Here is a 24,765-nt window from a genome sequence, read left to right as displayed (position 1 = left end):
GGCCGTCTTGGCTCCTGGTACGGTGGGTCCTCCTGTTCATTGGCTTTTCAGTTCTGCACCTCCTGTATGACTTCTTTTTACTTTTTTTGTTTTTATTTCCTTTTTTACATTTCTGTATTTTTTTCCCCGTGTTCTCATACAGGGTAAGAAGGTGCTCATACTCAGAAGAGGGTGCTGCCAAGGGCTGTCTAGAGGGAGGGTGTCCAGGCCCCTAGCTGGTCCTGTCCCTGACCTTTCTGGCTGTTCCTTCTGCCTCCACCCCTTACCACATGGCCCACCTGCCCTCTGTGCCACTGGCCAGTGTGTGCCCACGTTGCTTTGTCTCTTGAAACACCGCAGGCAGGGCTGACCAAGAAGCAATGGAAAATGCAGTAGGACAAGCGTTGAGTGAGGGAATCACGGGACAGATGGAATCAATGGAAGGAAGAGCTTTAAGGCAGCTGCTTAGCAAGTGGGACGTGGGCATGGAAGGCTGAACTGTTGGAGGTGTGAATCCGCTCTCTGCTTCTTACCCCTTGACCACCACAGCAAGTCACTTAGTCTCCCTGTTCCTGGGCCTCCTGATATGTAAAATGAAGACTATACTTACATCAGAGGTTTATGATAAGCATAAAATGAGCAATTTATTTAAAATCATTGGCATTAGAAGATAGTGCTACTACTATGGCGGCTGCTGCTCTTAACATTCTGATTTTTTATGTTTCTGAATTTCTAATCTAAGTTACTTCAATTTGTGGCCTGAGGTAATTTCAGACTGGGCCCCTGTTGAGGTAGGAGATATTTAACAAAAGGAAATGAAGGAGAATGGTAGAGCAGGCAGTAAAGTTCTGGGGCCGGGTAAGCTGACTAGGCAGGTAGCATCCTAGAGATGCTACCTGCCTAGTCAGCTTGTCAGCCTCAGGTCCTTGGAGCAAGTGTCTCATCCATGGGAGTGAGTTTCTAAAGATTTCCTCAGTACTGACTGAATACTCTGAGGCAGTGTACCTTTGGGATTAAGGATGTGGGAGCCAAATCAGGGAGACAGATCTCATCTCTGTTACCTCCTAACTGCAGGCACTTAGGCAGGTTTAAAACCTCTCTTTGCCACAGCTTTTTGTTTGTAAAAAGGAAATAATAACGGTACTTTCTTTGTGGGATTGTTAGGAAAACAAAATAGTAAAAAGATGTTTTAACATATAACTGTTGAATGAATGTTGGCTGATATTATTGGTCTAGAAAAGAAACTTCTAAGATGGTTGGCTGACCTTTTGATGCTTTTAGTTCTGGAAGCTTAAGGCTGTATTGAACTGTTCAGGAAATGTCTTTGGGGACACTGTTCTCAGCACAATTGGGTAATGCTGTAGGTTCCTTCTTGGGCAATAAACTATAAATCCTGGATCTACCACCAGCAGTAGAGAAATTTATCTTCCACTATGGCACACTGTCAAGCATAACTCTAAATTTAGTTTGGGAGTTGTGTTGACAAGTACTTTTTTTAGAAAAACAATCACAATGAAGGTCCTCAACATCCCCCTCTGTCAACATCTCCCCAGCACTGTGCAAAGAAAGGCAGAAATTATGGTGTCAGATTATTAATGGTGTCCCAGTCTTGTTACTTCAGACAGAATAATTCCATTACCTCAGCAGGCTGACCCTCTTTATTCAGCCTAGAGCCAAGGACCTACCAGCTTCTAAACAGAAGAGAACTGAACACTGATGAAAGTAGATTATTATTGGCTGCATGAGTTCAAGGAGAGCAGAGAGTCCAGAAATAGATCTATACATATCTGGTAAACTGGTTTTTAACAAAGGCACCAAGGCAATTCAATAGAAGAAATAAAAGTCTCTATAACAAATGGTGCTGGAGCAGCTGGATAAAAATGGACATCCACCCTTCATCAAAATTAACTCAAAATGGATCATAAACCTCAATGTAAAACCTAAAACTCTAAAATTTCTAAAAGAAAATAAAAGAGAAAATCTTTGCAACCTCGGGATAGGCAAAGGTTTCAGCGCTGAATGCGTGAACCGTAAAATAAAAAACTCAAAAATTATACTTCATCAAAATCAAAAACCTTTGCTCTTCTCAGATACCATTAAGAAAATGACAAGACAGCATAGACAATGCACATATAAAGGACTTGTATCCAGGATATATAAAGAACAGCTTAAGAAGAAGTCAACCCAATAAAAAGATAGGCAAAAGATTTATACATACAATTCATAAGAGATGAATGGCCAGTAAATTCAGGAGAAAATGCTCAACATCATTAGTTGTCAGGCCATTGCAAATTAAAACTACCATAAGATACCACTATATACCCACTGGAATGTCTGGAATTCAAACAAACAAACAAAGAAACAAACAAACAAAAACCCAAATGTGTGGCGTATCTAGAGATCGCATACAATGTTGAGAGAGTAAAATAACCGCTTTTGAAAACAGATCAGAGGTTCATTAACATCCATTAATATACAATCTAGCCATTCTACCACTAGGTGAAATGAAAATGTATGTTTGCACAAAGACTCCTATACAAATGTTTATTTCATTTTTATTTCTAATATTAAAAACTGAAAAACAACCCAAATGTCTATCAACAGGTGAAAGGATAAATCATGGTAGAGCTCCGTAATAGAATACTACTCGGCAATAAAAAGACACTGTTGACCCATGCAAGAACACGAGCGAACCTCAGAATGATTAAGGTGGTTACCAGAAGCAAGGCAGAAAGGAATATATTCTATATCATTCCATTTATATAAAATTTTAGCGGCAAACTAATCTGTAGTGACAGAAAGCAGATAGTGGTTGCCTTAGGATGGTGGGAGGGGGTGAAAGAAGGAATTCTTTAATAGTCACAAGGAAACTTTTGTGGGTATTGGAAATATGCTCTTGCTTTTGGTGATGGTTTCACAGGTGTAAAAATATGTCGACATTGATCAAGCTGTACACTTTAAATATATGCAGTTCAAATCCATCTGGGGGCTGTACTTGGCCACAAATGACCTCACATTGCTAGGACAGGTGGAATCCTGCTCAGATCTGTAGAAAATAAATATTTTAAGTGACTCTGAATTTTATTTTCCTGACTGCAGCCCATACATTCAGTACCGAGGATATGGACACCGATAAAAGTTATAAATAGGCAGTAATATGAAGACAAAGTGTATGATAAGAGAGGAAAGTGTAAATAGTAGGCTAACTATAACAGCTGTCATCAGAGGTACATAGTAAGAGGAGTTTTTGCTGAAGTATGACTGATCTTGTCCTGTTGCCAGAAACACTCATGGAGTGCCTCCTGATAGCTCAGGCTCTTGAGAGTATTAACCATTGTAAATCTGAAAGCATGGGTACGCTATCTTTTCCATCTCTTGCACACAGTGTGATTTGTTTATCAGTTAGACGTTACCTAGGAAATGGCTGTATGAGCATTTCTTATTGGTTCTCTTTCCTTCATTGTGTTAGCCTTGGATTTTAATCAGAATTGATATGTCTTTGAGCAGTCTGCCATGTTCTATTCTGTCTATTACACTTCTTTACATTTTCCACCTCAAAAAGGTGCTTTTCAGCTTGAGTCTCCTAAGACCATCACAGTGTTCCTGAAGCAGATAGAGGCATTAGACTCGCTGCCATTTGATAAGGAAACAAATATTCCTCCAGACTGCATGATATCAGTGTCAGGCACACACACAGATGGAACCAGGTCTTTTGACAACTGTTTGAGGGCTCTTACTGTCTTGTGGATTATCCTCCTGAAGTACCACAGAACTTGAGACATGAAAGTCTGCCTTCAGGAAAAGCTAATGTAACTGGGTCAGTTCTCTGATTGAGAAACTAGGACCCAGAGACTCAGTCAAACAGAGATTCCGAATAAACTTCAAGTCTAGGATTTTCCACACTCTACGGAATGGGAGTGGGAGTGAACTCTACACTCCGTCCCCCCACATACCCGCCATTTTCCCATTGGCCTTGGAGATTCCAACATGACATGTGCTGTGAAAACCTACTTTAGGTGGCTGCTGGGTTCTGGTAATAAAAATGGAGAAGAGAAAGGAAATGAGGTGGGGAGGAAGGGGGAGAAAAAAGGAAGGAAATGTGTTCATTCCTCTCCATCCCCCAGTCTAATTTAGGGGCATCTGTGTATTTAAGGATACTGGTATTTTCCAAAGATAGATGTTGCTGGGTCAAGGTTGAGTAGTTTGCTATTCCAATGAATCTGTGTTTGACCTTATTTATTTAATCTGTTGGCACTTGTTTTTCCATCTGGAATGTGAAAATGCAGCACTTCAAATTTAGCATCTCTTTTTCTCTGAGATTTTGAGAGCACTTGCTTATCTATTGAAGAAAGAAAAGAAACTTTTCCAAAAGTTGTTTAACCTTTTAAAGTGAATATATTTTTTTCATTCATTTCCCTAAGTATAATATGGACAATGCCGTCCTCATAACATTTCTGTTTTTCTGTTTATCGGTTAGCTAATGGAGAGAATCATACCGAATGCCTTTTTACTTCCCAAGGTTTGAAAAAAATGCTCCTGTTTATACAGTGCTCACAATACCTCCTAGTACAGGACAGCGTTAGTTCGAGAGTGCGCTCCTCCAGCGATGAGAGCTCCTCCTGTAAATCACTTGGGCTCCATCCTCCTATCACGTAAGCAGTGCCGTTACTTTGAAATAGTCTGCCTGTGACCAGAATATTGGTTTTTGGTGACGAAGTCACACATTTGACTGAATTGTTAGGGCAACATTTGATACTTTTCTAGGAAGTAGTTTGGGGCCTTTGTGTAAAAATCCTTAATTCTTAAATAATCCTATTAAAGTGGGCTCTCTGGTCATTGCAGCCCCCATGGACTCAGTACAGGGTCTTTGCCCTTCTTTCCAGGGAGGGGCAGAACACGAAAATCAGGCTGACTCGGGGCACTCGTGAAGGCCAGCTGCTTCAGGCGGGACCCTGGACTTCCTCCTTTATTTTCTGCGTCAGGACTTTCCAAAGAGAGAGTATGTATACAGAGAAGGCTAGAAGAGGAACAGCTGAGTTAACACTCTTGCTGTTGAAAGCTGTGGTCTCCCGCACATCCCCACTTCAGCTAGTGAGAAGCAACGTTGATGCAAGTTAGTGTTGCCATGAGGTTCTGCCTACTGTCCTTCTATTTTACCTAACTCTAGCCCCCTTCCATTGGACTTCCCCGAACACCACCCAGCTCCCCTGTGAGCGCCCATCCTCTGAGCATGACACCTCATGCTGATTGCAGCGGTAGCTCTGGCCACACTGCAATGTAATTTTCTGTCTACTTATCTCCCAGCATAGACTGTAAATTCTTGGAAGACTTAAGGCTCATTGTCCTGCCAGCACTGAATAGAGCCTGGCTTGTAGCAGGAACTTAATAAACATATGTTGAATGAATGAATTCAGGCATGCATGAGGCCGCTGGCTGTACCAGGTCATAAATAGGCCAGTACCATACTTAGAAAAGGGGTGTATACAGCCGTGGTATTATAAACTTGTACACCTGAAATTTATATAATGTTATCAACCAACATTACTCCCCATAAATTTAATAAAAAAAGAAAAGAAAAAAATGGTGTAACCAAGAGGAGTTTATCTTTCAAGGAATCCTAAACAGAGGTTTCTTGGGACCTTGCTATGGACATTTTTATACACCTGTGGGAGAAATACAGCTAGCTAGTAATGAGGACTTGTCCCAGACCACTCCCCTCCATTCATAGCCTTGAGTTTTTTTTCTCTTTCGTGCTGTGGTGCTAGTGCTGTATGTGAACAAGTGACATGCAGGTGAGGCAGCCTATATACATCTGGCTCCTTTGACCATCACTCCTGATTTTTGTATGATACATATCTATGTTCATAAGAAATATGTGTGTGTTATTACATGAATGGATATTGTACATATCACACGGCAACTTCTTCAGTCAACATGTTTTTCAGATCTACAGTATACATAATATTAATTTCCCTCATATAAATTCATGTATTATAGTCACTTGTTGATGGGCATTTGGGTAGGTTCCAGTTTTTTTGTTTTTTTTGTTTTTTTCATTACAAAGCTGTTAGAATGAACAGTGTTGTACCATCATGGAAATGTGTAATGTATGCAGATGGTGTTACTCTAGGGTAAATATCCAGGAGAGGAATTTTGGATAGTGACCTGTTTATGTTCTCAGAATGTCACCAGACTTGATATCTTCAAAATTATCAGTTTTTCAGTCTACTGGGTGAAAAATGATCTCTCATTTTTTTTTTTTTTGCTTTCTCTTGATTATTGGTGAAGTTGATTATACTTCTTAATATTTATTGTCTGTTCATGTTTCCTGTTTTATAAACTGCTTCTTTATATATCCTTTGCCCATTTTTCTGTTGTCTTTTTCTTACTGGTTTTTAGATGGTGTTTATATGTTCTGAGTATGAATCTTGTATACAGGTAGCAAAGAATTTCTCTTAATATGTAGTTTTTCTTTTTAATTAGAAGAAAATTACTTCTCCTATTAGAAGACCCCTGCTTCCCACGCCCACCTTCCGGTATGGTATAATCAAAGTTATCAATCCTTTATGGGATTCTAGTGATTTTGTTTTATTGGAGGAGATAGGGGCTTAAGAAAGCCTTACTGCCCTGATACTATAAAGATGTTTGTCTATATCTTTTTATTTTCTTTTAATATATATAAAGAATTAAGCTTTAAAATTGAATCTTTAATTCATCTAGAATTTATTTTCATATTTGATATGAGGTAGGGATCCAATTTTGTTGTTCGCAAATGAATATGCAACTTTCCTGACACCGTTTCAAAGGCCACCTCTGTCATACACCAAATTCCTATAGGTGCATGTCTGTCTCTGGACTTGGGCCAGTTATGTTCCATTCTGTGGATCTCTTGGTCCTTCTGTTCTAGTGTCGTACTTTTTATTTTCTGTAAAACAATGTCTTAATGTTTGACCACCCTTTTTTCTGGGATTTTTAAAGTGGCTTTGACTAATGTTGTATCCGTAGTGCTCAATATGAATTTCAACATTACTTTGCCAAATTTAATGAAAAATCCTGTTGTATTATTGAGTGAGGTTGCATTTAATTTATTAATTTTGAGAGAATTGGCTCCTTTTAACTATTGAATCATCCTTTCCATTTCATTTTTCTACTTTCATGTTTTCCTTTAGTGCTGTAGTGAATTTTTGTAATCTTCTCCATAAGGATCTTGTAAATTTTTTTTTTAGGGTCATTCCTTTATATTTTATGAGTTTCGTTGCTGTTTTAAGGATTTATATTTATTTTCTAAGTTTTTTACTGCATAAAAAGCTAATGGTATTTGAAAATTGATTTCATTGGACTGTAACCTTGCTGACTTCTTAAAAATTAGGTTTTTTTATCATTTGTTTTGTGTATACTATGTAATGACAGTTTGTCTCCTTTTTCCCATTCTAATATTTCTTTTTTCTTGTCTTATTTATTAGCCAACATTTTCAATACAATATTTAATGGATTGCTGCTAATTTTGGAAGGACGAATTGACTATTCAAGTTCTTTTTTGCTAAGAATTTTTTTTAAATCACAAATAGGTGTTGAATTTTGAGTACTTTTTCTTGTATATACTGAGATGTTTCTTTTTCGTTAAGATGTTCATATTTTGAATTAATCAGTAATTTAATATTGAGGCATCCTTGCATTCTTGGGATAAACCTTATTTGGCCAGAGCGTATTATTCTTTTAATCCATTGCTGGTTCCCACTTACTACTTCATTTAGGATTTTTTTTTTTTCCCTTCATTTAGGACTTCTGTTATCTATGCTTGTAAGTGACATTGGTCTAAAGTCTCGGTCTTTATGTACCATATTAAATGAGTTGTGTTGCTTTTCTTCTTTTTTTTTGTGCTCTGGAGTACTGGTCATAATGTAGGAATTATTTGCTTCTTTAAGTTTTAGTAGAGCTTATCTACAAAATTGAGGCTGTTGCCTTTTGGAGAGGCAGTAAGTGTATGTTCTCTGTTAAGATAGTGGACTTCGGAGCCAGACGTTCTGGGTGCATCAGCTGTGAAACTTGGACAAGTTACTTTAGTTCTTTGGCTCCAGTTTTTTCATATGTAAAATAAACATAACATTAATACCTATCTCATAGAGTTATAAGGATTAGCTTAGTTAATGCATATAAAAAGCATTTAAAAAGTGTCTAGCACTTAGTGCTACAATAGATGTTTGTTGTTTCTATCATTATCATCATCATCATCACCATCATCATTATTATTATTCAGTTTTTTTCCTCTGCCATCTCAAGTATTTTTACATTTTGTTTTTGGAACATTTTTCAAAATTTGTATTTCTAGAAAATTGCCTATTTTATCCAGGCTTTCAAATCAACTACATTAAGGTTGCTCATGTTACTTTCATATGATTTTTAAAAATCGCTAATCCATCTGTACTATGTGTTTTGTTATACTGCTAATGTTTGTGTTCTTGCTTTTTGTCTCTTAAGATAGCTTGCCAAAAGTTTGTTTCATCTTTTTAAGAAACCTGCATTTGATTTATAGATCAAGTCTGTCAATTTGCTTTTTAGTTCATTAAGTTCTCATATTTAGTGGATCTTTCTATTTTGTTCACACTCAGTTCTGGGGGGTGGGTAAGTGAGGTTTATGTTTGTTTAGTTTTTGTTGTTGGAATCTCATATTTTGCTGTTTTGTTTTCAAACTGTAAGAGACAAATGGTCATTTATGTAAGGAGCTGGCAAAGTTAGTTTGCATAGAAGTATGTTCTGCATGGCACTTTTCCATACTGTATCTTTTTTAAAAGGCTTATATTTTAAAATAATATTTTAGTTTTAGGTGTACAGCATAGTGACTAGACACATATAATTTACAAAGCGTTCCCCCGATTAGTACCCACCTGGCACTATACAGTTATTACAGTATTATTTACTGTATTCCCTATGCTATACTTCACATCCCTGTGGCTGTTTTCTAATTACTAATTTGTGCTTCTTAATCTCACCTTTTCACCCACCTCCCACAACTCCCCTCCCATTTAGCAATCTCCAGTTTGTTTTCTGTATCTATGAATCTGTTTTTGTGTTGTTTGCTCATCTATTTTGTTCTTTAGATTCCACATGTAAGTGAAATCATATGGTATTTGTCTTTCACCCAGCATAATACCCTCTAGGTCCATCTGCACCATTGCAAATGGTAAGATTTCATTTTTTTATGGCTGAATAATATTCCATTGTACATATATACCATAACTTTTTATCCAATCATCTGTCGATGGGTACTTAGGTTGCTTCCATATCTTGGCTATTGTAAATAGTGTCGAAGTGAAATAGGGGTACATATATCTTTTCGAATTAGTGTTTTGGTTTTCTTAAGATAAATACCCAGAAGTACAATTGCTGGGTCATATGGTAGTTCTGTTTTTAATTTTTTGAGGAACCTCTAAACTGTTTTTCATAGGGACTATACCAGTTTGCATTCTTAACCTATGGTGCATGAGGGTTCCCTTTTCTCCACATACTCGCCAATATTGTTTTTTGATTTATTGATGATAGCCATTCTGACAGGTGTGAGATGATATCTCATTGTGGTTTTAATTTGTGTTTCTCTGATGACTAGTGACCTTGAGCATCTTTTCATGTGTCTCTTGTCCATCTGTATGTCCTCTTTGGAGAAATACCTATTCAAGTCTTCTGCCCGTTTTTCAATTGGATTGTTTTTGTTTGTTTGTTTGTTTGTTTTTGAGGTCGTACAAGTCCTTTATAAATTTTGGATATTAACCGCTTATCAGATATATCACTGGCTAATATCTTCTCCCATTCAGTAGGTTGTCTTTTTGTTTTGCCGATGGTTTCCTTTGCTGTACAAAAACTTTTTAGTTTGATGTAGTCCCATTTGTTTATTTTTTCTTTTGTTCACATTGTATCTTATAGGTCTTAGGTGGCTTTCAGATTCTGGCCTAACCTACACTCTTCCAGGTAAGGACCTCTGATGGAGCCCTGATTATTTATAAGTGAGAAACAGTTTAGATTCTTTAAAGACCAAACCAGCAGGGATTACTCTCAGTGTGATGTCAGGTCTATGTGTCCACTGGCTAGGCTGCCATGGACACCTACACTGTTCAATTAAACACTCATCTAGGTGTTGTTGGGAGAGAATTTCGTAGAAGTAATTACTATCTATAATTCAGCTGACATTAAGTCAAGGAGATTATCCTTGATAATCTGAGTGCGCTTGATCCAGTCATTTGAAAGTTTTTAAGAGCAGAACTGAGGCTTCCCTGAGGAAGAAGAAATTCTGCCTGTGGACAGCAGCTTTAGCTCCCGCCTGAGTCCCAGCTTGCCCTTCCTAACAATTGGCTCTGTGGATCTCTGACATGCCTAGCCAGCCTCTACAGTCACATAAGCCGGTTCCTTGCAATACATCTCTTAATATTTTTCTACTGCTGATTCTCTTTCTCTGAGTAATATACTCAGAAATTACTGCCCTGAAATACTCCTTTATATTGAGTTTTAATTTTCATCCAAGTTGTATGTGTATATAATGCAAATAACCAGTTATTGTACAAAACTCATTAAAAAAATTATCCCTTCCCTAGAGGCAACTGATTATAACTCCTTTCAACTTTCACATCTCTAACACGCACATGTTGCTACGTCGTGCCTTTGAAGTTAAGGCATGATTTCTTGACTTCCCACTCTGTTTGGCCCTCTAATCATCTCCCATTGCCTGATAACCTCCCAGTACATATACATTGTTATTTTGGTTAGATCAATATTCAACATTGTTGTTATTAAGATTGTAAATGTTATTTATAGCTGAGCCCTGTAGTCTCGTATGATTTATTTTTTCCTTTCTTGCATTATGTTGTGTGATTCCCTCATACTAATAAGTGAATATATAATATCAATTACATGCATGTAAATATGTGCGCACTCTAGGTCAGCTCCGCTGTTGTCAGTCTGGCATCCCATTCATTGTAATCCTGGGGATGCATATTACTTTTCTCTTAGGTTGTATCTCATTGGATCCCATGTTGTTATCTTTCCTGGTTTACTCTGTTGTTTTAGAGGAGCATACCCTTCAGTAGCTTCTTAAGAACAGATACAAGGAAGGCACATTTTTTTGAGACTTTGAATGTCTGAAAATGTTGGCATTCTATTTTCATACTTTATTTGGTGGTTTGCCTCGGTGGAAATGAGTTTACTGTTAGAATTTTGAAGGCATAATTCATTGTCTTCTAATTCTAGTGTTGCTTTTGAGACATTTAATGTTATTCTAATGACCAATCCTTTTTTTCCCATTTTTTTCCTTTTAAAAAAAATTTTTTTAAAGCCCCATTTTTCCACTTCGGAAGCTTGTGTGTTTAACATCTTCTGTTTGTTGTCAGTGTTCTGATGAAAGTTTACAGTTATTAGCCTTGGTGAGGATTTAACTCATGTCTTCAGTCCTGGGAGATTTTCTTAAATTATTTTATTAATGTTTTTTTCTTTCTTTTTTGCTGCTTTCTACATTTTTAGGCCTTCCTATTATTCAAATGTTGGACTTCCTAGACTGATCTTCTAAATCTCCTATATTTTATTTTTTTATGTTTTTCTTCTACTTTCTGAGAGATTCCCTCAACCTTATCTTCTGATGCTTTTGTTAAGTTGTTAATTTCTGTTGCTATGTTTTTAAATTCTAAGAATTTTTTTCCTTATATGTTCTTTTTATAACATCCTTTTCTTGTATGACAGGTGCAATATCTCCTATTTATGGTGATGCTAATGATAATTTTAAAAAGTTTCTTCTCTCTGCATACCATTGTTGCCAAGCAACATTTTTTCTATTTGTTCAGGTCTCTATAGTATTAGATGGCTTCCCAAAAGTCTAGTGATTATTGGTCATCAGATTACATTTAAGAAGAATACATTTACAATTATTTAGATGAGGCTTGTCAATGTGATCTCAATTTTAGGGCCAAGATTTTTAACCTGGTATTTGGGTCCATGGATGGAATTTAGGGGAACTATGAACTTTATTTGGAAAGAATTTTTATCTTTTTTTTAATTTCACTTCTATCTGAAATTTAGCATTGTCTTCCCTCATAAAATTAGGCAATAAACCACAGTTGTAACATTAGAGTACTTGTGACTTTGTCACTGATAAAATGAAATCAGATATTTTTTAAAATCTAAGATTGGTTTTGCAGATTTCTCAAAATTTTTTATGCTTATTACATCTTAAAATTACTGTACTTAGTAAATCTGCTATTGGATTTGCTATTTAATATATTTTACTTATAATACTAAAGCAGTTTTTGTCTCTTATTAAGTATATGCTAATATAATTAATTTTGTTTATAAGTCTGTACATTTTATTTAATGCACTTAAATAATTTTCTCTGTTTTCCTGAGCTAGTCACCTTAGAAGGGTAGTAAGTAAACTCCCTTAACCCCCTCTTTTCAATTCAGTAGTCCCTGCCTTCAGCTGAACCTGGCGTGCCCAGTGCAGAGACCCTTTATTTTGATCTGTGTAGTGAGTCGGCTTTTTCTCCTGGGAAACAGCGCCAAAACACTGTGCACAGAGGGGAGGGGTCTGGGCCTCTCAAGGGCATTGTCAACGAATCCTCCTGCTTTTCCTATTACCTCTTTTACCCCTGTTCCAAGAATGCCTGGTGGTGTGTGGATTCCTGAGCCTTGAGGGGTTTTGGCATCTTGCTTTCAACCTCCCTTTCTGCCCTGGGATTCCACCATTCCCTGCTCCTTGAAGGCACCTACTATTCTGTCGACTTTCCCAGCTCACACAGTTTTGTGGCTGTCATCCTTTTCTTCTTTGTCCTTGTGGGTTCATGCCTTTAAAAAAGATTTCTATGCTGCCATTTAGTGGTCTTATAAAAGCTGAGTATGTGTTCATTCTATCATCTTTAATTGGAATCCCTTCTGATTTTTAAGGCATTTTCAAATATTGAAGCAATGTTCTTAACATTGTGAATTGTTTGTTCTTTTTATTTAGGCAAAATTGAAATTCAGGGCCATCAGGCAACATTATGGAAAGATCGTTCTGCATTTTTTAGGTGTGAAGGGCAGTAGACTTTAGGTCAGACAGATGGGGCTTTGAATTATGTCTACATTACTGACTAGCTGTGTGACCTGACCCTAAGGGGTCACTTAGCTTCTTTTTGGGGTCATAATTTCTACCCAACAGGGATCTTGCAATGGTTATGTTTAAAATAAAATTTTTTATTAAACCTTTGGAAAAGAGCCTCATTTTTAATAGGCATTAATAGTAGTATCTGCTTGTATTATGACTGTTAGTTAAGGAGCACTCTAGTTTGCTACTGGCGTGTTGGCGTGGTACTCATACCAACAAAGGGAGCAAAAGCAGGCAGCCAGGAGACCCTCCTTCCTTTGCAGAGCAGAGTTGTTCAGGGCACAATGCCTCTGTGTCATGAGGATTTAGCAGAGAAGTCATTATTCTTGATCCCGGTTTTAGGGAACCTTGGAGGTGTCATTTCCTGTAAATACCCAGTGGTCTCCCTGGCAGGAAGGTGTGTTGAGCCCTGCCAGGATGGCTCATCTCAGATTTCATGGCAGTTTTCAGGGATTAGAGTGCTTGTCCCTAGTGAGCCCTGCTCTCCTATTTTGCATTAGCAAACAGCTATCAGACTGATGCCTTGTTTAACAGAAATGTGGCTGTATCTTGGAGTAGCAGTCAAGCACTTCACAGTGTCCTCCTTGTCCCTGAAGGAGTCATAGTGCCTCAGTTGATGCTGCCTTGCCCTCTTCTGTGGCATCTTGTGACCCTGCAACCTCAGCTTCATGGTGCCCATTCTCTTTTCACAAGACTTTGCAGATGGGCCGGTCCAGCCAGAACTCACCAGGGACCAGGGCTTTCAGTCTCCCTGTAAGTCCCACCAGTGACCCCAATGCCCATCGGCTGCAGAACCTCCCAGCTGCTTACTTAATTGTCTAAACACCAACTTTTAACCCTCCTGACATCAAAATGACTTGATATGCTAATTAAAAAAATTGCGAAGTCGTTTAATGTGAATCCATTGCAATTTGTCAATATAATTTAATAACCAGCGGAAATCAAGGGTTTGTGCTGGGCATAATTTTCTCCACATCTGCCAGCTTTTCTCATCTGCCTGGGGGTGACAAAAAGATCTGAGGGTAAGAATGACTTTTAATTTCACCTGGGGCCATAAATCGATATACATTTATTATTCAGCCAGCAGTAGCGTTTCCCTGGGAAATTCTATAACGTGTGTAGTGTCAGAATGGTTTGAAATTTGTCCTCATTAGGAAAGCAAAGGACGCCTTTTTTTTGCAGGCGTAAGCAAGCGAGCATCCATATTCTCTCACGTCCTGTCACACGATTTATGAAAAGGGAAAGTGTTGGTCTTTGGGGGAATAGGGGAGTTGGATTTTCAGACACGGCTTTTGTCTGGTGTGAGCACAGTTCACTGTGACCTGGAATTACAACCACTGGTGTAATCACCTACGATGAGGAGTAAACTTAAAGCAGGACATGACAAGCGGTACTGCCAAAAAAAATTTTTTTTCTACAAAAGGTTTTTCTCTGAGCAACACTGTGAATAAAAACGCTTTAAGATGAAGCCGTATGAAAAAATGAGGGTGGCAGGGAAGATGGAGAAACTCAGTGTCATGATGTTAGAAATTGCTGCTGGTTGATGACCAGCCAGAAAAGAAAGACCATCCATTTCATGTGATGATGTGAATCAGTCAAAAAATGAATTTGATTTACAGGTGTTAACTCACACCTCACCTCTTTTTTTGTGTACGGGATATTGGTGAGAGTGATGGTGGATGTCTTAGTTTGTCTGGCTGCTATAACAAAATATCATAGACTGGGTCGCTTCACCAACGAACAGTTTGCATAGTTCTGGGAAGGCAGAGATCAAGGTGCTAGCAGTTGGTGTCTGATGAGAACACTCTTCTTGGCTTGCAGATGGCCACCTTCTCACTGTGTCCTCACACGGCACAGAGAGATATCCTTTCTCTTGTGTCTTTTCTTATAAGGGTACTAATCCTATTCATGAGGGCCCCACCCTCATAACCTAATTACCTCCCAGAGGCCCCACCTCTAAAAACCATTACTGGGGATTAGGGCTTCAGCATATGGATTTTGGGGGAACACAAATATGCAGTTCATAGCAGGGAGAGTGGGTAGAATTCAGTTTTAGCTAGCAGGTTGAAGAGGTTGGGGAGTTTTATTGGGACGCCCTGACAGCCAAAATCTTGGTCATTGATCAGACTGGCTTTTTTGGAGGCTGCTGGTAGACACTGATGGGGTAGATTGTTCTAGCCGCTTCTCCACTTGAGCTCATTTCACTCTGATATTTTGACCTGAAGGTACAGCTCTCATGATGGCAGATAGTCTCCTATGTAAGGGGAAAGAATTAGACCCTATCAGCTTTCTTCCTATTTCTTTGTCTGTTCTTTGCATCTCAACCGTCCATCTCCATTAAGAACCTAAATAAAAATGCCTGGTATCAACAGGAGGCATTTAGAGTGAATTATAGAAAGCCATTCATGGGGAGGGCTCTGAAACTGATCGCTAGACTAAGATGCAGTGACAGTACAGAACACACTATTGATACTTGCAACAACAGAGATGAGTCTCAAAAACATTGTATTGACAAAAGCCAGACAAAACTATGATTTCATTTACATAAAATTCAATAGACTAAATTTATCCCTGGTGATTGAAGTCAGAAGGTGGTAGTGGGGGGCGGGGAGGGGGTGGAGAAAGGGACATGAAGGAACTTTCTACAGCAATGGAAATGTTCTCTGTTTGGGGAGTGGTTAAATGGAGGTCACCATTGCCAGAAATCATCAGATTGATTGTCTAAAACTTGTACATTTTCTCACATGTTAACTATATCTCAGTTAAAAAGTATGTAACAATTAAACTCAGTCCCTAGATGCCTTCTGGAGGCTGGGTTTTGGTCCATCATGATGAATTTTAGCCCTGTGATTGCTGAACTCCGGGTCTGATCTCCTTGCCTAACTACTTTTTTTAGACTATCTGCCAGGTTACAATCTCTCTCTGCTTCCGCCCTGCCCTGTACTTGTCTAAGACCACTTTCTAGCCACCTATTGCTTTATCCCAGTTCAGAGGGAATAACTAACTTATTTCCAAATCACTATCCAATAAAACTTTCTGTGATGATGGAAATATTCTAAATACACACTCTCCAATATGACAACCAATAGCCATATGTGACTATTGAACACCTGAAATGTGGCTAGTCAAATGAGGAACTGTTTTCAGTTTTATTAATTTTAAATTTAGCCACACATGTGTTTGAATGTTAAAAGTGCTATATAAAAAAAAGAGATCGGAGATGGTAAGAGATTATGGTTAGGGACCATCTCACTGAGAAGATGATATTTGAGCAGAAATACGACAGGCGAGGGAGTGAGAGGGAACAGCATGAGCAAAGGTCCTGAGGTAGAAGTGTTTTTATCATGTGTGAGGAACAGGGATGAGGCCAGGGTGGCCAGAGCAGAGCGAGAGCTGGGGAGAATGGTAAAGGTGAGAGGCAGAGGGGTCAGCTTCATCCACTTGGTTTGGTTGGGCTTTGCCTGAGAGGAGCTGGAAAAGACCATCATTCTATTAGTGTACTTCAGGCCATGGGAACTCTAGTCCCCCAAACTATGTGTGGGGCAGTGCAGGGCCCTGCATCCTCCTGGAGAAAAAGCTGACCGAGACCCAGATCTGGCTGACAAGGTCTCCTGAGCTGGTTCACAATGACTGATATCACAAGTCAGCACAAGGATCCTCCTCAGATCAGGCTTTATCAGCTCTCCCCTAGTTGCCTTTGAATCCTAAAATTAGCCCTGTCGCTTTTACCACGTTCCAGCCTGGACTTAGGGAATTAGAAGGGGTTGATAGTGTCAGGCTGCCAGGGGAGAGGTGAGGGATGGCTGAGAGCCCTGAGCTCTGGCATGATCTCTCTGCTGTCTTTGGGGGGAGCCACCTGTTCTTTCTGAGCCTCAGTTTCCCTGCCTGCTGCATGGATTAGATGGCATCTCAGCCCTTTTCCAGTTCTAATGCTCTATAATTTTAAGACCACTCTATGTTTATACAGAAGATATGTGCTCTCTTGCCTGGTGATGGGCCAGGTTTGAGGGGCCAGTTGTGGTGGTGCTGGGAAACCTGGGCAGGGGATGCGAATGTCTCTATGACTTTGTCTCTTAGGTAAGAAAGTGTTAGTCTTGGCATAGACCAAAGGATTTGGGGTGGAAAGCTTTTTGTACACCAGGGGCCTGTCAGGTTCTTGGAATTCCTACACAAATGATTCGCTCCATTGAGTTAAGATGCGGCTTTTCATGTTTTGTACCAATGAAGTTGGAAAATTACATAGTTAAGGCATTACTAGCTCTTAGAAAAGGCACTCCACTCAGGTGGACTGACCGTTGGCCTTTGTCACCTGCAGTCTGGAAAGTAGAGGCTGCGCTGAGGGCAGGCTGAGGCGGCTTCTCCTCAGCCGTCCTGAAGTTTGGGTTGGAGGTCTCGGGCTGTTTCCCAGAGGGCAGGCGGAGTTCAGCAACCCTGATGATGAGCACGAGAAGGCATCGCAGCCGAGCCTTTGCATCCCTCAGCCCTGGCTGGAGGGAGCAGAGGGCCTCACCTCATGTTTGGCATCTTGGGGCACAAGTGTGCCGATGAGGGTCTGTCAACCCAGGACCCTTATGGCTTTTGCAGAATTTCATCCTTGGCCTCACTGATGTCCCGCTTCCCTCCAAAGTTCCAGAGAAAAAGCTGGTGCCTGGTAATACCATCTCTGGGGTGGTGTTTTTTCCCTTTCCAAGGTATGTTCATTCTCACACCCTTTTTAGTCTTTAGAAAACCGTCCGCTTAACTAGCCCTCACCTCTCCCTGCCCCATCACCCCAGGAGTGCCTTTACTGAGGTAGGTTTGTAACCTTATGCCCCTGACTTTCACTGTGGGTTAAGATGACAAATGACTATATGGATTCGCATTTCTGCATCTTCTATAAAAATGCTTGTGAACGACTGTGTTATGATTTTGACATCCCTCTGTGCAGTGTGGTAGTTCCTATCACAGTTCTGATTGCCTTGGTGATAGATACTGAGGTGGATGAGAAAGGATCTCTCCTGTCAGTGAGCTCGTAGGAGAGGCGGACAAGGAAGGAAACCTGTGAGGCTGGTTAGTGGGGACATGGAGTGGAAGCGTCGGCTCCTAAAGCATGAATTGGCAGGAAATGCTTAATAGGGGAAGAAACACTTGAGATAAGTGTATAAAAAGAAGTGTTTACCCACCCGGACACTGGAAATACCTTAGCAGGAAATTCATGAGACTTGAAGTCAGGGTTCGTGTTCCATTGCTGACCTCTCTAACCCTCTGTTTTAATCTTTATAATGATTGTTCTTTGATCTTGGTCTTCTGCCTCACGTTATGGCAGTGGACATTATGGATATTATTATAATGTGCATAAGGCGAACTATGTAAATATTTGTAATTGTCACCTAAGGATCCTTGAGATGAATTTCTTTTCTCAAAAAAAAAATTTTATTGACACGTAATGTACATACAGTAAAATTACCCATATGACTTGATGGGTTTTGATAGATGTCCATCACAGAATTACCATCACAGTGAAGATATAGAATATTTCTGTCACTCCAGAAAGTTCTGTCATGCACTTTTACAGGTGTTGATTACCTCCCTTCCCCACCCACCAATCTGCTTTCTGTCAGCATAGTTTTCCTTTTCTAGAATGTAATATAAATGAAATCGTATAGTAGTCTCTTGTGTCTGTGTTCTTTAACTTAGCATAATGCTTTTGATATGCAGCCATATTCTTGCTATGTCTCAGTAGTTTATTCTTTTTCATTGTTAGGTAGCATTCTATCGCATGGCTATATCCCACAGTTCATTTATCCATTCATCAGTTGTTGGACATTTAGGTTGTTTCCAGTTTTTTTGACAGTATAAAAATAGTAGCTAAGAACATGGGTGTGCAGGTTTTTGTGTGGACATATGCTTTTGTTTCTTTTGTGTAAAAACCAATGAGCAGAATTGCTGGGTTCTATGCTAACTCAATATTTAACTTTACAAAGAATGGCCAATCTGGTTTACAAAGTGGCTGTACCATTTTATATTCCTACCGGAAGTACATGATAAGTTCAGTTGTTCCACATTCTCACTGTGATTGGTATTATTTCTTTATAATTTTACTGATTCTAATTGGCATGTAGTAGTATCTCATGGTGGTTTTGATTTACATTTCCCTGTTGACGAATGATGTTGGTGATCTTTTCATGTGCTTGTTCGCTAATCATGTATCTTTTTTGGCGAACTGTTTATATCTTTTGCTCATTTTTAAAAAATCAAGTCATTTTCTTATTTAGCTGTAGAAATTATTAATCTATTCTGGGTATAAGTCCTTTGACAAATATGTTTGCAAATATATTTTCCCAATCTGTGGCTTCCCTTCATTTTCTGAACAGTGTCGTTCAGAGAGCAAAAGTATTTTAATAATACTTTTGGTTGGTTTAGGTGAAAAATGATTACCTCAGTGTAGTTTCGGTTTTTATTTCTTTTATGAGTGAGTTTAAGCATCTTCCATATATTTAAAATTCACTTTAATTTTCTAATTGTCTTTTGCCCAAATTTTTTGTTCATTTTCTACTTTGCCTTTTTTGGTCTTTTTCTTATAGATTTCTAGGAGCTCTTTATATATTAGGGAGATTAACCCTTTGTGATGTTATTTTTCCATTTGTATTTGTATATAACCTATCTCCTGCATATCTTTTAATTTTCTTGTAGTCAAATATATCAATGTTTTATGGCTTTGAGATGATTATAAAAGGTCTTCACCACTACAGGGTTGCAGAGAAGCTTGCCAGCAGGGACATAATTTCTGTAGCATCTACCTTTAATATACATTTATCCTTGGTTTCTTGAGTCAGTAGCTAGTTTTCTTGAACCCTTTAGCCCTGATCTTCTAGCTCTTCAGTAGAGATTCAGCTCTGAGAAATCACAGGGACCCAGTGCTGGCAACAGTGGAAACCAAATATTTAGTAAGAAAATGGCTGTCCCTTCTGTTTTTGTAGAGTCCACAGTTCAGTGATATGAGAGATGTTTACAAGGCTATAACTGAGGCACCCTGGTACAGTTTACTGCTGGAAACAAATCCAGGTCCTGCCACTAGCTAAGCGACCCTGGGCATGTCATTCAGCCTCTGTGCATCTGTTTCTCCACCTGTCAGATGCTGGCTGGACCTGGCTATGAGAATTAAGTGAGATTCAGCAGGTAGGGCTACACTTTGAAAGAAGTCAGTGGTGGTGCATACCTACTTAGGTTGCAGTTTCTCATCATTAGCTATACATCGATCAGGATAGTGGAGGAGATGCTTTGACGCTATGCAGATATCTCATTTCCAATGACGTGATTTTTTTCTAACTTTGTTCGGTTTTGAACCTAGGGAAACAGGCTGTCATCCCTCTTCTCAGATTTCTGTCACTAGGTTAGTGAATTTGAATAATAAAATGCTTAAAGAATTCTATTTCTCTGCATACATATGATGCTTTATCAGATTTCTGCCGGCAGTTGCATTTTAATATTAGAGAATCTGAAGGCTGTGTCTCATGGGAATAATGCATGAGAGCCTGAAGCTGAGGCGCCTGATGGGCCCTAATGTCATGAGATAGTGGTGTTCTCTTTTGCATGCGACTTACTTGTTTGCTTGCAAAGGTAAGGTAACAGCTTACAAGAAGTGCTAAGATAACATCAGCAGAAGACTGTATTTTTAGATGCCTTTTTTCTCACACTGAAGGCTATAGTTGAACTTCTGTTTGCCTTGTGTGAATTTAAGGAAACGTATGTTTATCAATAGTTCTAGCCATACTTGACCCCGTGACAAATTCAGTTGGCTCTGTGCTGAAGTGTTCTTAGTTCACTGTTGTACTTACATGTTTCAAAATTCTCTATCAGCTGCATTTTGAATTATCTGTGGAAAACTCTATATGGAAAGCACCGTTTTTAGCATTCTGACCAACTCTGTTACTGATTGATGATTGGCAGTCATTTTAGCAGAATGGTGTAAAGGAGAATTTCCTACAGGAAAATAAATACTTAATGGATTTTATAAAGAAATGTAAGCCTGGATTATCTTTATTTGATCATCTTTTCCAGTTTTGAGTGACACAGGTAACTGAGGTACGCAAACAAGCAATATACCCCCACCTGGTGGCAGCATACCCAACTGATTATTTGTTCTGGGAACAAAGCTGATCTTTAAGGCAAATGGTTTGTAGATAATCTGCTCTAGCAAGTAAACTGTTGAAATCTGGAACTCTCTCTTTTAGGATGATTTCCTGTTCAGCGTCTCCATTTTAAGTGGGATCCTTTGCAGCATCCTGGCAGTGCTGAAGTTTATGTTGGGGAAGGTTCTGACCAGCAGAGCACTCATAACAGATGGTAAGTAAGGCTAGTGTGCCTGATCTTTGGGGGCTTAGCTCACAGTGAAGGAAGATGCTATGTGGTTTACTTTTAGTTGCTTGTCTTGAAGAAGAGGTCAACAGTTGGGAATCTGTTCTCACTAGCTTCCTTTCCCCAAGCCGTTTAATAATTCTCAGGGTTCCCATATCAGGGCAGACGTCTTGTGCTCTGAGAATTTAATAAACTCTTTATGAATCACCTTTATCCTGATCTCTGAACAGGGCTGTTTGGCGCTCCCCAGGCTCTTAGCCATGAAACACAAAGGGCTTCCCAGAGTCTTGGATTTTATATGCATTGCTCCAAATAAAAAGTAAATGGATTTTCTGGATTCTATAAAAGCTTCCTTTGTGACTTCTCCATGCTCATTTTCCCTTCCAGCTAGTGAGATGCTCACCTGGGAGTTCAAGTTGCAACTCCCAGGGCTTTGCTGGGGAAGTGATCCATGTGTTGTTCTCTGCTGAAAATCCAAACCAGGTAGACTTTTCCCTCTGTGTCCCTAAGGGTCAAGAGGAGCTTCCTGCATGGCCTTTGGGATGACAGAGAAGGGTGCGTGAAAGTAGGAAAAGCGCATTTCAGTTTGCAAAGTAGTGCTGGTGTGGAAACAGAAACTTGACAAACATTATCACCTGGCCATTTTCTTGTTCTTCATTCTTGAGCACGTGAAGTTGCCACGGGATCAGGAGTAGAGACATGTGTGCCCCTACCCTGGGATGAGAGGTCAAAGAGTAAAAGCTTATGGGTGCGTGTATACAAAATGGAGCAGAAATCATTGTATTTCTTTTTTAAGAAAGGGACCATTTCTCCCTGCTCCCCACTCTTAAACTCTCAAGGTTCTCTCTAGTGCGAAATATGTAAATGTAGGCATGCGTGGGTGGCTGTTGTTCTGTTGTGGAGGGAGTGGATGGCAATGCCGGGCGCCCTTCTCTCCCAAGTGACAAAGCATGGTGACACGGCTCTAACTCCTTGTCCCCTCCCATGCTGTTGCTCCGCTATGCGTGGAGCTGGGCTTTTGCACAGTAGGGCAGGAGGGCTGGAAGTCAAAGTGGTTTCCAGCTTTGCAACCACAGCTGCCCTGGGAGAAGCATCGTGTGTGTGTGTGTGTGTGTGTGTGTGTGTGTGTGTGGTTTCTTTGCACAGGCCTAAGAAGTTGAGGGTTATATGATCTGATATACTGACTGTAAAACCAGGGGACCCCAGATGCTAGTCAGTTGATCACTACCACTGGCAGCATCAGAGTTGCTCGTGGTGTTTGTTAGAAACACAGATTTTTGGTCTCACCCCTGAAGATTCTGGTTCTGAGGGTTTGAGGTAGATCCCAGGAAGTTGTATTTTACACTGGCACTGGGTCCATGTGATGTACAATGAGGTTCATGCTGCCTCCTTGGTCAATCCAAGGGGCCAGGACACACTCACTGCACACCAGGAAAGGTGGACCCTGCGGTGTCCCGTACGCGATTTTGACCGGTAGCTCTCAGAATCTTTCCTCAGGTGGCCACTTCCAACAGGGCTTGACATCTGTTTCTGCCCTTGCAAGATGCCGCCTTTCTCCCTGTGCTACGGAGGCCATTTGCTCATAGGAAACCAGCACTTTTTCAATAGTAAAACTGTTTAAAGCAGTAAAAGTATTGGTGGCTGGGACCGAGGCCTCCGCTTCTCTGCTCTGCTTTTAGGCAGCTTGCAGGCCCGTCATGGGTACCAGGCAGTCCGGCCCAGCTCCTCAAACTCCCAAACGAACCCCTGAAATTGCCTGCCTTGGTCAGGCCCAGTGAAATAAGCCGACATCAGGTCCTGAGTTTGCTGCTATTGGAGCCGGTGCTGCAGTGACAGTGATCAGTAGGTTTTACAGAGTTCTTTTGTGCCTGATACTGTGCTAGGTGCTGTGTTAGTGGGGAAACGAGCCCCTAATGCAGAATCAGAATGACCTCTTTCAGGTATGTGCCCTGTTGCTGTGAAGGGTCCTGCCTCGTCCCCAAAAGTGGGGTTGCAACTTAGTTAAATAACTCCACTGGTATAAAGGGGTAGTTCTTTCAAGTAGGGCAGGACCTAAAGAACCTGTGGCTCAGTCTCATGAGAATGATGCAAGCGTGCCTGAGGCCACAGCCTGGGTGGGTCTTGCAAGGTCTCTGTCACCCACCGAGACAGCATGGATTTATAGGCAGTTTGCATCAAGCCCACCCTAATATCTTGTCTCACAAGACCCTTGGCAATCTGGGCGCCCTTTCCTCTCTAGGGCAGACCCAGAATTTGGGGAGGAGTGTTCATTCCCTGTGAGTTTTATGATCTGGTGTTTTTTAATCTGGAAAAGAAAACATTCCCTTTGGCTGTGGAGTCTTCCTTTTCTTAGGGATGAACAGCACAGGGGTGCTTGTGCTGAGAGCGGAAGGCTGTGTGGCATTCACCAGGTGTTTGCTGTGGCTTTCCAGCCACCTTCGAGGTTCCTTTATGCTGCTCTAAGGGACACAGTTCTGCGTGGGCCCTGGCTTCTCCAGCCACGTGCTCCGTGCTTCCCTCTCATGTCTTTTTTCCTGGAACATGGGTCACGGGGAAGGCAGGCCGGAGGAGGTTGCACTGGTCAGCACAGCCCTGGACTCCCAGTGATGAGCACTCAGCAGATGCTCTCTTCCTAGTCCTGAATTGGGCCTTCGAGTCACAAAGGCCCTCCAACTTGCAGAGCGTCACATTTTGTTTATTCAGTTGACTACAGTCAAGACACAGGAAAGCATTCCCCAGAAGCCTGAAGGGTGGACCTGACAGTCAGACCCTCCCTGGTCCCCAGGCAGGCGGTCCTGTTTCCCTTGCTACCCATGACCGTGGGGCTTGACTCGCTTCTTCTCAGAACAGCAGGCCCTCTGCCTTGACTGGGGGTTTTAACGTTTTATAGACATTCCAGATGCTAAGTTTCTCTTTAGGCTTCACTGTTCTGACTTGCCTCCATTTTATATGGTAAACCGAGAAGACTCCAATTATAAGTATGTTTTTTTCTAATGAAATAACTTCTGACTTCCTGATTTTCACTCATAAAACCATCCACATGAAAAAGCAGTATTTCCTTCATACCCTTGAACCAGGCAGGGGTCATTACAAAGAGCGGTGGATGGTTTAAGTGGAAATTGTTCCACAAACGGGCGGGAAGCAGGGAGAGCAGAGCATTCCTCAGGCAGAGGGAAGTGGCTGAGAGTGAGCCTGGCGCCTCTGAGGGGCTGGGTGAGGAGGGGGCACAGCGGGTGAGGGGTCTGACCGTGGGCAGGAGTGGATCATGCAGGACTTTGGGTCAAGGGTAGGATTTTGGATGTTTTGCTATGTATTTAAACAGATAAAGGGAC

General features: G+C 40.5%; 1 protein-coding gene across 2 annotated transcripts in view; it reads left to right on the top strand.

Annotated features, from left to right (window-relative positions):
* TMEM163 (transmembrane protein 163) overlaps nucleotides 1-24,765 on the top strand; it is a 201,783-nt gene that overhangs the window by 161,002 nt on the left and 16,016 nt on the right. For both annotated transcript variants that reach the window (XM_039874531.1, XM_039874532.1), the window contains exon 6: nucleotides 21,310-21,421. In XM_039874531.1, the coding sequence (XP_039730465.1) occupies nucleotides 21,310-21,421 (112 nt within the window). The remainder of the gene's footprint in view (nucleotides 1-21,309; nucleotides 21,422-24,765) is intronic.

The sequence above is a fragment of the Pteropus medius genome, unplaced genomic scaffold (genome assembly GCF_902729225.1).
Source record: "Pteropus medius unplaced genomic scaffold, Ma_sr-lr_union100, whole genome shotgun sequence".
Taxonomy (NCBI): Eukaryota; Metazoa; Chordata; class Mammalia; order Chiroptera; family Pteropodidae; genus Pteropus; species Pteropus medius.
Note: the sequence above shows the minus strand (reverse complement) of the source record. Positions and strands in the feature narration are given on the sequence as shown.